Source organism: Protopterus annectens, chromosome 4.part0, assembly GCF_019279795.1.
Source record: "Protopterus annectens isolate FY-2018-M chromosome 4.part0, PAN1.0, whole genome shotgun sequence".
Classification (NCBI taxonomy): Eukaryota; Metazoa; Chordata; order Ceratodontiformes; family Protopteridae; genus Protopterus; species Protopterus annectens.
The window spans coordinates 908,274,354-908,291,853 of NC_056733.1; the positions used below are offsets into that span (position 1 = coordinate 908,274,354).

The 17,500-nt window shown below is 37.6% G+C and overlaps 1 protein-coding gene across 4 annotated transcripts in view; it reads right to left on the bottom strand.

Moving 5' to 3' along the window:
- The window catches only part of CABP1 (calcium binding protein 1), a 503,354-nt gene that overhangs the window by 64,728 nt on the left and 421,126 nt on the right, over positions 1-17,500 (bottom strand). For all 4 annotated transcript variants that reach the window (XM_044068868.1, XM_044068869.1, XM_044068870.1 and 1 more), the window contains one exon: positions 12,518-12,661. In XM_044068868.1, coding sequence (XP_043924803.1) covers positions 12,518-12,661 — 144 coding nt within the window. The remainder of the gene's footprint in view (positions 1-12,517; positions 12,662-17,500) is intronic.

Consider the following 17,500-nt stretch of genomic DNA (forward strand, 5'->3'; position numbering starts at 1 on the left):
TGTCATCCAGAGAAGCTCAAATATAACATATTTAAAGGGCAATGCATACAAGCTGTATGTATGACTTCTGATTATAACAAAATGGTGGAAGAAATTAAATTTATAACCAGTTTATTTCAAGAGAGAGGTTATCCACTGAAAATAATGCAAAATGTAGGACAATACATTATACAAGAATGGGGAAATAAATTTAAACCGTTATTAGGATCAGGTGTTGTGAACAAACAGGCACACAATGTTATAAAGGCCAGGAACAACAATGACAGTGAGACAGTCCAACACCAGAGATCCTTTATATTACAGTACAGTGCAGTAGCAGGTAATGTGATCAATATATTATGTAAACATTGGTATTTGATGTCTGGAGATTCCACTTTGATAGACATTATGGGTATAAAACCAGGAATTGTTTACAAAATGGGACGCAATATTAAAAGTTATTTGGAACAACATCCTGCAGGAGTGAAGAGTATAGTGAAAGGAACAAGAACACATACTACAAAATGTGGTACATGCAATCAATGCAGGTATATATTAGAAAAAGAACAATTGATCATTGATAACGGATTTAGGCCAACAGTAAAATTTATACAAGGAAATTGCAATACAAAAATGGTTGTTTATTTGGCTAAGTGCAGTAAATGTGCAAGTTATTATATAGGTAAGACTGAGAGGTGTTTCAGGAAATGTATATATGAACATTTGTACAATATTAGGAGGAAGGATCCTACAAATGCCTTATCCAGACACTATGAAAAGATGGCGTCACACATGAATTTAAATTTGCCATTCTGGATACAATTAAAATGGACCCTAGAGGGGGTGACCACAAAACATTATTAAGTTTCAAGGAAGTTTGATGGCAGTTGCATTTGGATGCAGCAACGCCACCAGGGCTTAATGACCACATCTCGTGCAAGCCTATTTTGGAGATGAATTAATATTTCAGATACATCCTAGGTACAATTTATATAATTTATATATTATTCAACACTGTATATCTCATACTTCATATTTATATTTACATTATATTTGATTATTGGGTTATACAAGACGTTGACAGACATTATATTTATATCAGTGCATTTATTATATTTTATATCAACATTATATAACATCCAATTGTTACCACTAAATTACAGCATATTAGATTATAAGAAGTGGATTTAGCATACTGTTATATGTTTTAGTTGTGTATATTTTAGTTGTATATTTTTTGGAATTGTGTAAACAATATTTCAAACATACACTACTATAGCTGTGCAGAATACGGACCTAAACACTATATTTTATTTTATTTTATTAAGAAGTTATACAATGTATTTGTACAAATATAAATCAGTATATGCGTTCAAAGCATTATGGAAAGGAGGTTTATTGTATTTACATTTGTATGCATATTATCTAGTGTTTTCGAACATTTTATGTTTTTGATTTTGTTTTTGATTATATATATTACATGTTTGGAGGAATTTATTATTGATATATAAATATATATATATATATTTTTTTTTTTTCTTGGTACGGTTTGTGAGCTGCTTTTTTAGATATGGCAAATTGAATTATACAGCGGGTACTAATATCTATGTAGGTATTGCTTTAAAATTTTAAAAGGCTAAAAGCTTAACATCAGCTGTAAATTTGGCGCCAGTTCTCAAATATAAGATGTATTCAAAGTAGCTATTATGTTCTGATGAAGCCCAATGTGTTGTGGGTGAAAGCGCTCAACTTTTTATTGTTTTAATGTGTATACAGTTCGTGCTTTTTATCGTTGTGGAATAAACATTTTTTACGAACTTAGAGGTAGTCGTACACTTATTGGTGATTCCGTGGCAATTATACATTAGTTGGTTGTTTTAGTTATATTCAGTAGATAGATATATGTACATGTATGAGGTTGTACAAACTTGTACAAAAGGGAAAGATGAAAGAAAAACAAAATATTAGCTTTTTTTTCCATTTTTCCAACTGTAACATCAGTTAAACCAACCTGGTGAACTTCTAAATACAGTGTTTTCAGTGCTGATTAAATGGGCGTTGGCAGATAATAGGTTTCCCATTTGTAAGCCCTAAACTGGACATATCCCTTGTTTTTAACAGCTCAGAGCATGACGGATATTGATCAATGGTGTAAATCACATTTCACCTGGGATAATACAATATGTGCAGTGATATGCAAGAAGTTTAAATAATGTCAAACAAAACTTCACACAGTGTATGAAGGATGTAGCAAAATCATTCATAAATATTCAGCACAATAAGAGAATGAACAGCAATAAAACATGCATGTTCGATACACATATGTATGCAATACCGTTGCTAGATATATATATATATATATATATATATATATATATATATATAATAGGAGTACATGTTCTGCAGGGATGTTACAGAGCATATTAATTAGTGGGAAATGAGGTGTAATAAACTGGTCAAATTCTAATGCATGGTTTGAAAAAAAATACAGTTTGGGTAACAAACGACCATTGTAAGTAAATTTAATTAAAGTGTCACAGACAGCTAAAATATCTATTATTACTGCAAGCTTAACTTGTTTCTGCATCAGCCCATCAAAACAGAATGTATCTACCTACATACAATGAAGAATTCAACTTATTAAAGCCAGTAGATACTAAATTCAGTGTCTCCAAAATGGCACCAGTGCATTTAAAGAGCACTTTAGAAAGAAAATACAAAAATTAATACATGCTTATGAAGGGGGCACACTAGACTATATCCCTATTTGTGGCTTTGTCCATCACAACCCCCCAGCTAATTATTCTACCTCTGTGGAGTCACCCTGTCTCAGAGAGTGGGGAGTTTCTAGTGACAGTTAAAAGCATCTACCCCTTTCTGTGAGGTTCTGTGAATTCAAAGTTACAAAAAATAAATATAACAAGTGTCTTTTTTTCTATCAGTGCATTAGCTGCCCACTCAGAGTCATGCAGCTTTATGGCACTGTCAATTTTAAATCATCTGAGTCATTCTCTAGGAGAAATCTCACATGACTGACAGTATAAAAGTGCAAACAAATTTACAAAACTGAGGCAAATATATATATACATATATATATATATATATATATATATATATATATATATATATACATATATATATAGCTACCATAGGACGCATTGTCGATAATATCAAAGTTCTGGGGAAAAATGTGTTTTAGTGTAACCGTAGTTACTACAGTCATTGCAGGAAAATAATATTTACAGCTGGTCGAGTAAAAGCAGCGATTGACTTCATCTTATGACAGAGGCCAGAAGATTCTCACAGAACTATAGTGCTTATGTTAAGTGCTGTGCTAAATAGGCCCCATTTCTGTGATGTGGAAAGACCTCATTATCAGCAAAATTACATGTCTATGAACTGGCACAGCATGTCTATGAATCACCATTAACTACCACGGGTGCAAATCAGCACTTTCCTGCAGTAGTTAAGAGTGGTGGCTCATGCATTGTGTTGGCACAACATGTCTATGAATCACCATTAACTACCACAAGTGCAAATCAACACTTTTCTGTAGAAGTTAAGAGTGGTGGCTCATGCATCATGTTGGCACAACATGTCTATGAAACACCATTAACTACCACAAGTGCAAATCAGCACTTTTCTGTAGTAAAGAGTGGTGGCTCATCCATCATGTTGGCACAGAATGTCTATGAAACACCATTAACTACCGCGGGAGCAAATCAGCACTTTCCTGTAGTAGTTAAGAGTGGTGGCTCATGCATCATGTTGGCACAACATGTCTATGAATCACCATTAACTACCACAAGTGCAAGTCAACACTTTTCTGTAGTAGTTAAGAGTGGTGGCTCATGCATCATGTTGGCACAGAATGTCATCATGTTGGCACAGAATGTCTATGAATCACCATTAACTACCACAAGTGCAAATCAACACTTTCCTATAGTAGTTAAGAGTGGTGGCTCATGCATCGTGTTGGCACAGCATATCTATGAATTGCCATTAACTACCATGGGTGCAAATCAGCACTTTCCTGTAGGAGTTAAGAGTGGTGGCTCATGCATCATGTTGGCACAGAATGTCTATGAATCACCATTAACTACCTCGAGTGCAAATCAGCACTTTCCTGTGGTAGTTGAGTGGTGAGTCATGCATTGTGATGGCACAGGCAAGCTCCTCACACACACACACACACACACACACACACACACACACACACACACACACACACACACACACACACACACACACACACACAGTGCACACACTTAAACACACAACACATGCACCATATCTCTCCTGCGTTGTCATGCTAGCAACTTTCAACATTTGTAGGAGGAAGAATTAAACGCCGTCCCTGATTGTGTATTTTTTGTCCAGCCATTACTTTTGACTTTATCTAGATTTGCTGCGGTAAGACATTCTATGCTTTATGTTCCCTGTCCCTTCCCTTGTAATGTCTCCCCATTACTTTTGACTTTATCTAGATTTGCTGCGGTAGGACATTCTAATTTTTATGTTCCCTGCCCTGCCCTTCCCTCATAACTCATGAACTGTTGCAGACATTGAATAATGCCTGAGATCCTCATTATATGTTAAAAAAAGTGTTGCCATAACATATCAGTTATTGCAGTGGGTTAATGCAGATGTTTGCTGGGTTGTGGGTGCAGGGTTTGAAGCCCCCCTTTTGCAGTTTCCTTTTTTTCTCCCAGTCTTGTATATTTGTTGTATTACATATGTGGTGGTGCAGAGGACTAATATCCTTGGTAATAGGGTAAGGGTACAGGGTTGGAATCCTTTTTAGTGCCTTTAAGACACATGACTTATAGTTCCCCACTCAACTTTTTTTTTTTAAATAATTGCCTTTCAGGCATGATATATATAGTATCCCTGATGTCTAGTGTCCCCCCAACCTACAGCTTTAGTGTTCTCCCTGGTGGTTAACAGTCCCCATGACCCAATGTTGTTGGCTTTGTTCATTAATCTAGAGTTGTGTGGAAGTATGACAGCCACTTCAACCCCACCCACCCACACAGCCCCCTCTCTACCTGATCATACTCACGGACACACACACACACACACACACACACACACACACACACACACACACATACACACACACACCCTGTCACCTTTCCAACTCCCTCACTAACCACCCTAATGTGACCTCCTATGCAGATGCACACTCACACATGCAGCCCCTCACATGCACTCACTCATACACCTCTACAATAAATGACCACTAAACTGTCCAGCACTTACCTCTGCCATGATGGATGAACATGGCCTTTTGGCAGTGTTTATTACTATGAATGGCCAGAAGCAGCCATGCTACTTTATGCAGCCGAGTGAATGCCTGAATCACTTGGCTGCATAAATGACTTACCGTGGGGGGGGGGTACATTGATAATCAGCATATGCCTCTCCCCTATAATGCCGCATAAACATCTAGCACGACCCCAGAGACAGCCCACAATGGTGATGCACATCTTTTGTAGGGCTGTCTCCTAATTCAGAAAAGTTACCTCAAGGTGTACACCTCAGGGTTTGATTCCTTCAGCTTCTGTTTGCGCACTGTAATACCCAAGGAAGTTATTTAACCAAACAGACCTCTTGGGTCACCCTGAAAACAGACTTATGCCCTGTGGATTTACACAGATAAATAAATAAACTAAAAATAATAAGATAAAACTAATTGCCAAAACTTCATGTATGTTATAGAGGAATGTTGGTGTGTAGCAGAGGTAAAAGGGCAGAGTATATATTATGGTGTCTATATCACTGAAATCACAAATATTAACTTCTTATCAACATACATTAGTGCATCCACACATTACAAACATTGTAGTAGCTACAGCAAAATGTTATTAGTTGGAAAAGATGAATAAAGACATAAAAAGACATCTGCAAAATTGTTTAGTGCATTTCCAGGTCTAGCCAGAAACATGAAATGTTCACCAGAATATATCCAAAGAGATCAAGGGACATATTTATTTTATTTTATTTATTTATTTATTTATTTATATTTGTTGACTGGGAGTGTCCGACTGGACGTAGGTCCATTTTCAGCGGAGGTCCGGGGAGAAAAGCTCCACAGTTAAAATTAACAGACAGTAGTTACATTGGATTACATAGCGATTAACAATTTACACAGCAATTACTTACAACATATTTACAGATGAAGAACATAGTACATCAGTAGACAACTAGAATCTTTATCTGTGAAGTACATAACAGACATTAACAAATGTTAAAATAAGAAGTTCCTGCCATATAAGTACTAGGCTTATGAGCATCTGAGCTTACTATAATCAAGGTAGTTAGTGGAGTGGAAAGAAAGGTAGTGGTTGGATGGGGTGGGTGATATTAGAGTGGGAGTTGCAAGGGCATAGCCAGCATGTTTTTAGGTGCGCTTTTAGTAAAGTTTTGAAGTGGGTGCATGATGGTATGGAGGTAATTGTGGGTGGGAGGGAGTTCCATAATTTGGCTATGGTGCAAGAGAATAGTGCTTCACCAGCAGAGTTATTGGCTTTAGTGATCTGCAAGTGATTTTTGTTGCTGGATCTTAGTGGTCTGGTGGTGTGATAGGGTTGGAGTAGATTCTGGAGGGATGGGACATTTAGTGGATGGTTTACTAGTTTGTGGGTGAATGTGAGTTGATACCATTGAAGGAGGTGAGGGAGTTCAAGCCAGCCCAGTTCAGCAAGTGAGAGACAGTGGTGACTACGGTAGGATGGCCCTGTGGCCAATTTGGCAATTTTGTTGTAGCAGGTCTCTAGCTTGTTTAGATCGCATTGCCTTAGGTTGGTATATATTGGAGAGGCATAATGTAGGGTGGAGATAAGGTGGGAATTTGCTATTGAAATCTTTGCTGCTTTGGTGAGAAGATGCTTATTTCTGTATAAAGCTCCTAGTTTTTTTGTGGACTTTTTTATGGTCATGGATATGTGAATGTGAAATTTTAGTTTATTGTCTGTTTCCACTCCTAGCAATTTGGTGTGTTCAGTTGGGTATATAGTGGTGTTGTCTTTTGCTGTGATGTTAAAGTGAGAGCTATTTTGAGTATATTTGGTGGGTTGGAAGATGAGTAGTTTAGTTTTGTTTGGGTTGAGTATTAATTGGGCATCAGATAACCAAGTTTCAACAGAGGAAAAGGCTTCCTGTGTGACTTTTTGCAGTTTGGGTAGGGACTGGGCTGAGCAGATGATGGTCGAGTCATCTGCGTATTGTATGAGTGTGCCATGTGTGGTGGCAGAGGCTAGATTATTTGTGAAACAGAGAAGAGTAGGGGTCCAACATATTTTGTAAAGGATGTTACAAAATGATTGATTTGTTACAGATGACCAAGAGAATCCCTGTATTGTACTGTCCTAAATTTTTTGAGACATCAGAAAAATCAAGTGACACACTATAGTAGAGGTTATGAAAATTGGTGGGAATTTAAGATGGGAATGCAGTGAAGAGCTCACAAGAGCTCTTTATCACATTGTATATGATAATCACAAGAGCTCTATATCACATTGTATATGATAATCACAAGAGCTCTATATCACATTGTATATGATAATCACAAGAGCTCTATATCACATTGTATATGATAATCACAAGAGCTCTATATCACATTGTATGTGATAATCACAAGAGCTCTATATCACATTGTATATGATAATCAGAGGAAGAGAGACATGAATACTTCACCATCATCAGCCCTGAAGAGATATTATAAAACTAATAAAACACATGCTACACACAGTGCAAAATCACTGTAGGATGTAATTTAGTTTTTTGCCCAAAAAGGCAAAATCAACATGATCTAAACTGGAATAAACTAAAACGCGGCATAGTATAATGATTAAAAAATGATATTAGTACATAAAACGTTCATTCCTTCACTCTTCTACACTTGCTTTATCCGCTTTAGGTTCATAAAGGAGAAGAATCTGATCCCAGCATTTAGCAGATGCGAAGCAGAGAAGATGATGTTTGATAGGATACCCCACACACGCACGCACACACACACACACACGCGCACACACACACACACACACACACACACACACACACACACACACACACACACACACACACACACACACACACACACCATTATTAAAGCTTTTTCTGTAGCATAATAGCTGTTATTTGTAGCATGTTTGGTCAAATGACAGTTTGTTTAAATCCTGGTTTTGTGTTGTAAATGTGAAATGGCCACATGACATCTGAATGGGTGCTGTTCTATTACCATATTTGCCTTTTTAAAGGTACATTTTATGATTATGATGCAGTGAGGACACATTTTTTTGCAGATGGGTAATAGTCAAAGAATATGTAGAAATCAGTACAAGAGGAAGACTATGCTAAGCCAAATCTTTATTATTTCAAATGTCTGCTTTTGGGAAAGGAGAATCATTCTGTTTCTGTATCTTGAAGCGTATGTTGTTTTTTTGTATATAAAGGCTGAAAATGCGTATTTTTCTGACTACTAAGAGGATCTATGTCTTTTCTATGGTTTCTATGAGGCTGACCATGAAAGAGTTGGAAAACCTGCATAGGAGGGGAGTCAGTTATCCTAGGATACTCGAAAAATTTCAGGAGTAACTCCATTGTGCAAAGATGCATTGCAAAAAAAAAAGTGGTGAAACTTACCTTGCATTGTTCCACAATGGCGACAAAAGAAAGTTAAACTAACAGGAAAACATTTAGCTACGTCATTAATGGTAAAGGGATCAAATTGGAACTTAGTATTACATTGCGTCACTAAACTCACCATAGAAACAGCACTTCAAGGGAGAGAACACTGCACTAGTAAATTGCAACATTTGAGTTACTAACCAGAAAAGCTGTGTAAATTCTGGCCATTTTTCTATAACTGTTAAGTCTGTTTATGTATTCCATCACCTATCTCATGCCAGTGTTGATACTGAAATCCAAATGTACATGACCCCCCACACAGGCATAGTTGGCCTACACAGAGGTGGCTTCTTCTCACTAAGAAACATTGTATGAAAATATGGCTGTGGTAAACAATATTGTGGTAAAATAATGTTCAAAAATGAAATTTTACATGATGAGAAAATTATTTTTAATAAAATTAATAAATTAGAAAATAGTAACAACATCATTTGTTCCTTGGATATGAGTTTAGACAGCTACAGAATAAAGAAAGTCATACAAACCAACTGGAAAGTGTTACAAGGTAACAGAGAGATTTTTGGAATAGTGGGAAATCAGCCACATTTTGCGTTACGCAAAACAAATACCCTAAAAAATATTTTTGAACATAACCAAAATAAGGAACTTGTTTCTGTTGGTAGGAAAAAAGGAATGTTTCGGTGTTTTAGCTGTAAAATTTGTAGGTACATTTCAGAAGGACCTTTTATAGACATCATTACTTCTGATAAAATTATAGAAGTTTCTGACTTCATGAACTGTAATACCACAGGAGTTGTTTATGTTAGTATTTGTTCTTGTCCTGCTTTTTATGTAGGCATGACGACCAGATCCTTAGCTACCCGAATTAAAGAACATCTTTATGCCATTAAGGCTAAAGACAGTAATAACGCCTTATATAAGCATTCCATTACATGTACCAGCTTTAATAAGTTTTTATTTTCCATTTTAGAGAAATGTACATCAGATAAGAGGGCGGGAGATTTCAAAAATTATATTGAGCAAAGAGAATGCCTGTGGCAGATTAGATTAAGGTCTGATATCTACCCAGGGTTAAACGAAAGCATTAATGTAAAATGTTTTTTAAAAGATCGTAAATTAAATATTAATAAAATTTTAGGTATTGATTTAAAGGCTTATTTTTCGTAAATGAGTCTTTATGATTTATTTTTTGAATATTTTAAGCATCATTCATTGTTAATTGATTGATTGGAATGGCTATTTAAAGAGTTTTAGCATTGGTATTTTTTGTATTCTGATGAAGGTGTGACGAAAGCGGAAATTAAATCATTTTACGCTATTACCGGCTTCTTTGGAGTTTGTACTGTTTGAACTGTTGCCTTAGCTTTTCAACTGTTGTATGTTCGCAGGCTTTCATCTGCCTACCAGCGTTTTTTATTTGTACTTTTTTGGGCGTCTTTTTGTGCTTTTATCAAAAATGAAATGAGCTGAATACATAAAGCAGGCCGATTCCACAGTATGGGGAAAAATCTGTCTGTGAGCACATGAAATTTCACAAGTGCATTCTTGGCCATTGTTTGCATGTCAGATATCACCACTACATTCATGAACGCTGCTAACAGCATATGAAATGGCACCAAGGCATTCATGACCAGTGTTTGCCTGTCAGATATCAGCACTGCATTCATGAGCAATTCTCTGACAGCATATGAAATGGCATCAGTGCATTCATGCCCAGTGTTTGCATGTCAGACATCACTACTGCATTGATGAATGGTGCTAACAACTTATGAGATGGCACCAGTGCATTCATGGGCAGTGTTTGTATGTCAGGTATCACCACTACATTCATGAATGGTGCTAACAGCATATGAAATGGCACAAATGCATTCATGCTAAGGGTTTGCATGTCAGATATCACCACTTGCTATAACAGCATATGAAATGGCATCAATGCATTCATGGGCAGTGTTCTCATGTCAGATACCAACACTGCATTCATGAGCAATTCTATGACAGCATATGAAATGGCACCATTGCATTCATGGGCAATGTTCTCATGTCAGATACCAGCACTGTATTCATGAGCAGAGAAGTGCTATAACAGCATATCAAATTGCACCAATGCATTCATGGGCAGTGTTCTCATGTCAGATACCAGCACTGCATTAATGAGCAATTCTATGACAGCATATGAAATGGCACCAATGCATTCATGGGCAGTGTTTGTATGTCAGGTATCACCACTACATTCATGAACGGTGCTAACAGCATATGAAATGGCACCAATGCATTCATGGGCAGTATTCTCATGTCAGATACCAGCACTGCATTAATGAGCAATTCTATGACAGCATATGAAATGGCACCATTGCATTCATGGGCAGTGTTTTCATGTCAGATACCAGCACTGCATTCATGAGCAATTCTATGACAGCATATGAAATAGCACCAGTGCATTCATACCTACTGTTTGCATGTCAGATATCACCACTGCATTGATGAATGGTGCTAACAACTTATGAGATGGCACCAATGCATTCATGGGCAGTGTTTGTATGTCAGGTATCACCACTACATTCATGACCGGTGCTAACAGCATATGAAATGGCACAATTGCATTCATGCTAAGGGTGTGCATGTCAGATATCACCATGTGCTATAACAGCATATGAAATTGCATCAATGCATTCATGGGCAGTGTTCTCATGTCAGATACCAGCACTGCATTCATGAGCAATTCTATGACAGCACATGAAATGGCACCATTGCATTCATGCTGTGTTTTCATGTCAGGTATCACAACTGCATTCATGAATGGTGCTAACAACTTATGAGATGGCACCAGTGCATTCATGCTAAGTGTTTGCACATCAGATATCACCACGTGCTATAACAGCATAGGAAATGGCACAAATGCTTCATGTTAAGTGTTTGCATGTCAGCTATCACCACGTGCTATAACAGCATATGAAATAACACCAATATATTCATGCCCAGTGGTTGCATGTCAGATATCACCACTGCATTGATGAACGGTGCTAACAACTTATGAGAAAGCATCAGTGCATTCAATGGGCAGTGTTTGCGTGTCAGCTATCACAACTGCATTCATGAATGGTGCTAACAGCATATGAAGTGGCACAAATGCATTCATGCTAAGGGTTTGCATGCCAGATATCACCACGTGCTATAACAGCATATGAAATGGCACAAATGCATCCATGCTAAGGGTTTGCATGTCAGATATCACCACTGCATTCATATAACAGCATATGAAATAGTGTTCATGGGTTAAAAACTAATACAAGTTATATGACAATGATTTCATAATTATAGAAATTTTAGCCAGTTTATACAAAAATTAAAGGTCAGTTAGTATAATACAAATAGGAAATGCAATATGAAGTGAGAGACAAAACAGGGTTGTGGCATACTTAGAAAGAGTCACAGGAGAGAAAATGATTGAGGTAAGGACATGAGTGAAGAAGGGAGAGTAAGGAGATGTAACATATGAATAGGCACTTGTTCATGTTTTCAGAAGAGTTGAAGTACAAACAAAATGATGCATGTACAGGAAGCAGGAATAAAGAAGTTACTGATGTTATAAACAAACTGTGATGCAAAGAATCTTTGTTACTCTTTTTTTGCACAATGATTTCTTTCAATTATGGAAAATTAGAAATACATTTCAAAACATACTAGCCATTCACATTCAGAAGAAATTCCTGGTATTATTTTCCCCTTTCAGCATGTGACTGAAGCTGGACAAGAATGAATGCTACTTGTGTCCCTGAAACACCATGCCTGTCCTGCTAATTTAGCTATATACAGGCAGCATTAATTATAAACCAGCAGCTGCTGTTGGATGGTAGGCCTCAGCCCCACAGTTGTCTCTAATACTCACAGTTCATGTTGATCTGCTGTGACAGTTCTATCAACTCCATTTCAGTAGGCATGTAACCCATTGTCCGCATACAGTTGCCAAGGTCCTTGCAGCCAATGTAGCCATCTTTATCCTTGTCAAACTCCGTGAAGGCTTCTCGCAGCTCTGTGGAGATAAGACAAATCAGATCATCAGAATCTCAGTTCAGTGATTTTATCCCTCCCTCTTCAGTCAAATACTTTGTTTTTCTTCCTTTTGTTATATGAATGTGTAGTAAACGCCAATGTCTATAAACAACTTTTTGATTCTTGAGATGGCAGAAAATAACTGATTCTGAAATAATTCACATTTCCGTCTAAAGATGTGTATTATGTGTTATGAAGATATGCCTTTTCTGTTATGAGTCTGAAGGTGGTAGCATGTAATGCCCACTCCTTAATCTGATGGCTATGTACGTTGAGCGGGGTTGTTAGAACAGAGCCCTGTTTCTTGTGGCAAAATGGTAAAGTTATTTCATACAGCAATAACAGGTCATCCAGTGAGGGGCTGATGAATGAAGAGAATGAGAGGGAGAGAAGGGATGATGTGGGGATAGTGAATCATGAAGTGCAGTGGATTAGCAAGGAGGAAGTAAGGATAGCTATGAAGAGGATGAAGAACGGAAAGGCTGTTGGTCCAGATGACATACCTGTGGAAGCATGGAGGTGTTTAGGTGAAATGGCAGTGGATTTTTTAACTAGATTGTTTAATGAAATCTTGGAAAGTGGGAGGATGCCTGAGGAATGGAGAAAAAGTGTTTTGGTACTTATCTTTAAGAATAAGGGTGATGTGCAGAGCTGTAGTAACTACAGAGGGATTAAATTGATCAGTCACAGCATAAAGTTATGGGAAAGAGTAGTGGAAGCTAGGTTAAGAAGGGACGTGATGATTAGTGATCAGCAGTATAGTTTCATGTCAAGAAAGAGAACTACAGATGCGATGTTTGCTTTGAGAATGTTGTTGGAGATATACAGAGAATGTCAGAAGGAGTTGTATTGTGTCTTTTTGGATTTAGAGAAAGCATATGACAGGGTGCCTAGAGAGGAGTTGTGGTATTGTATGAGGAAGTCGGGAGTGTCAGAGAAGTATGTAAGAGTGGTACAGGATATGTATGAGGGTAGTGTGACAGCGATGAGGTCTGCGGTGGGAGTGACAGATGCATTTAAGGTGGAGGCGGGATTACATCAAGGTTCAGCTCTGAGCCCTTTCTTATTTGTAATGGTGATAGACAGGTTGACAGACAAGGTCAGACAGGAGTCCTCGTGGACTATGATGTTTGCAGATGACATTGTGATCTATAGTGAGAGTAGGGAACAGGAGGAGGAGACCCTGGAGAGGTGGAGATATGCTCTGGAGAGAAGAGGAATGAAGGTCAGCAGGACTAAGACAGAATATGTGTGTGTGAATGAGAGGGAGGATAGAGGAATGGTGAGGATGCAAAAAGTAGAGGTGGCGAAGGTGGGTGAGTTTAAATACTTGGGATCAACAGTTCAGAGTAATGGTGAGTGTGGAAGAGAGGTGAAGAAGAGAGTACAGGCAGGATGGAGTGGGTGGAGAAGAGTGTCAGGAGTGATTTGTGACAGACGAGTACCAGTAAGAGTGAAAGGGAAGGTCTACAAGAGGGTAGTGAGACCAGCTATGTTATATGGGTTGGAGACAGTGGCAATGACAAAAAGGCAGGAGTCACAGCTTGACGTGGCAGAGTTGAAGATGTTAAGATTTGCTCTGGGTGTGAAGAGGATGGACAGAATTAGGAATAAGTATATTAGAGGGTCAGCCCAGGTTGGAAGGTTTGGACAAAGCCAGAGAGGCAAGATTACTTTGGTTTGGACATGTGCTGAGGAGGGATTCAGAGTATATTGGGAAAAAAGATGCTAAGGATGAAGCTGCCAGGTAAAAGGAAAAGAGGAAGGCCTAAGATAAGGTTTATGGATGTGGTGAGAGAGGACATGCAGGTAGTTGGTGTGACAGAGCAAGATGCAGAGGACAGGACAAAATGGAAACATATGATCTGGTGTGGCAACCCCTGACGGGAGCAGCCGAAAGAAGAAGAATAACAGGTCATCCAGAAACTTGATTGACAGTAAATTGGCCAAGAAATTGTTGGCCATATTCAAAAACAGTTTATCTATTATGCAGAAGATAAGAGACAGCGAAAAAAAAAAAAAAAAAAAAATATATATATATATATATATATATATATATATATATATATATATATATATATATATATATATATATATATATATATATATATATATATATATATATATATATATATATATATATATATATATATATATACATGTATATATATATATATATATATATATATATATATATATATATATATATATATAAATATCCATATGTATATATATATATATATATATATATATATATATATATATATATGATATTACAACTTAAACTGCTAGATCTTTGGAGTTGTTATATAAAGTTAAGTAGGTATGAAGTACAAAGCCTCCAGCCTCCAACAAGACATAGGTCAAAGGGGGCTTCCCTTCACTTTTCAGTTTGCTGTTTTTTATGACAAAATTCAGCCCAATAAAAGTCCACACATATATTCAAGTTTTTGCTAAAAAGACCCTTATTCTATGGCATATTACTACAATTTCATTAATATACTCCATTCTGTGCTATCAAACCTCTGTTTTCCTCAGTCTCCAGTTTTGACACCTTCCACATTACTACCCCTGACATACAGGGCCTAGAAATAGAAATGCCTGGTCCAAAGTAGCCCTTACGGGCAATATCATTCACTGGCATTAATACTGGTTACCAACACCAAGCAACCGCAAGCAGTGATATGTACCCGCTGCTGATAAAAAGAAACAAATAGCCATGCCCAACTGCACCAATAGAGGGCAGCAAAGCACTGTTTTTCCTTATCTTTTCCCCTGAAAGAGAATGATTTATCAAATGGATATCAAATACAGTTATTCTCACAGTGTGATTTCATTGTCAGCATGGGGCAGTATGTGAACTCATTATCAGGAGAGCAAACTCAGCGGGTAATTGGCAACAGGACCTGTGAAAAAAGTGCTGAAAAAATGCACTGTTAACATCTGCATTCTTATTCAACAAAGTTATAGTATAGTATAAAGTTTCATTTTGAAAACTTGATGTTTAATGCACAAAAATCTAATTAGTTATTTATTAATTTTCTTGTAAAATTAACAGCCTGCCATTGGAAAATGTTGCAGGTTGATGAAAGGCTAGGCAGGAAGTTAAGGAAAAAGGGGGAAAGTGGAACTGCCTTGAGGGCAATTCTCATTCCCTGCAGAAGGGATGGGATTTGGTACGAGTCTTCATCAGATTTCCAAGTAAACTTGCATAGTGCCAGGCAACCAACACACAGTGTGCAGAATAAAGCCAACAGTGGTTGTCCTGTAGCATAAATACAGACATATAGTCTCTGCTGACATACAAGACTCACCTCATCTCTCTGGCTACACGCCCTCCACATTCCAAGGATACTAAAAACCCTACTGTTTGAATCTTCCCATCAGCATGGTAATTACATTGTGACTGTCCCATGCATTCCTAAAATCTCTCACTGTTTTTAACCCCACCAATTCTTTGGAAGGACTGCTTCATGTTTCTATCACGCTGTGTATGTGTAGAACTACTGTCCTGACTGCTCTCCAGGCATGAACATGCAATGCATATAACACTGGCCTCCTTAAATATCACTGGCCTTTGGGAGAGTTTACATTTACTGCTGACTACACACAAGCTGCATTCAAATTATTTATATATGCAGGCCCACTGCTTTACCTGGGAATGTTACTGTGGGAAAATATCCTGCAGGGGTGGGAAATATGGTGAAATGTATTCTTGACTAGCCAGATTTGATCCCAAGGCCAAAGTCCATGGGATCAAAGCTCAGGCCAGCAGGAGAAATTTCATCCATATCTTCCACTGCTCCAGTACGTCATCCCCATTATACAACTGCATGTTTTCCATTTCTTTCTTTTTTAACCAGTCATATGATCACTCAACAAGCAGTGAGTTGTGCTGCTTAACAGTCACATGACTGGATTAGTTGGCTTTTGTTTCTAATTTATTGATTTATTTTGTGATATAAGCACTGCAAAATCTCCTGTGCTAAAAAGGATTAAGTTTACATGGAATAATCACAAAACAGAATTTGTTTTCCAGAATTTTTGTTTTAAACTAGCAGTGTGAGAGGAGAGTTATGCTGAACAACTGAAAGGAGATTTGTTTTAGTGCTTAAAGTGACGTATACGGATTTTTATTTCATCTGTTACCATTTTGTGCTTTCGTTTCTGAAAAAGTGATTCTGGACTTTCTGTGTATGTGTGTTTCTCACAGTCCCTGCTAGAAGCTTTAATGCATGATTCAGATTGTTTCGTGGGTTTGTTCTATATTATTGTGTAACGTATTGTACCTGTGCCCTCCGCTCCGAATAGGAGAGCCCCCCTTCAACCATCCTATATTCTTATCTCTCCTACTTGGGTCCTGCATAAAACCCCTGAGATACCTACCGTTTATTCAGGGCTACTCCTGGGGAAATGCTTTTTTAACATCTGCTTTGTACTTCTACTTGTAGACGGGGCTTATATGCTTCATACAAAACATGGAACCATGATACCTCCAGTCAGTGCAAGATACTCAGGCACCCTTGTGACTATCTCTCCAATGGAACTTTAGAATAGCATGCACCCTTGCAGGGTGTTCCTCCATATGCTTGGACTTCCTCTTAAGGTAATATTGCTTTATCATCTTTCAGTAACTAACCCTAGAAAGCAGCCCAGGAACTGTAAAGAAAGCAAATCATTCTCTTGTGGTTGTGGTCAGCACTGTTTAGCTAAGGTCTTCCCTTTCGTCTAACACTTAATATTATCTGTTGCTGTTACGCATGTGGTGTTGGAGAAGAACATTCAGTCCCTGTGCCATCAACTTCTCCTCTCGCCCTTA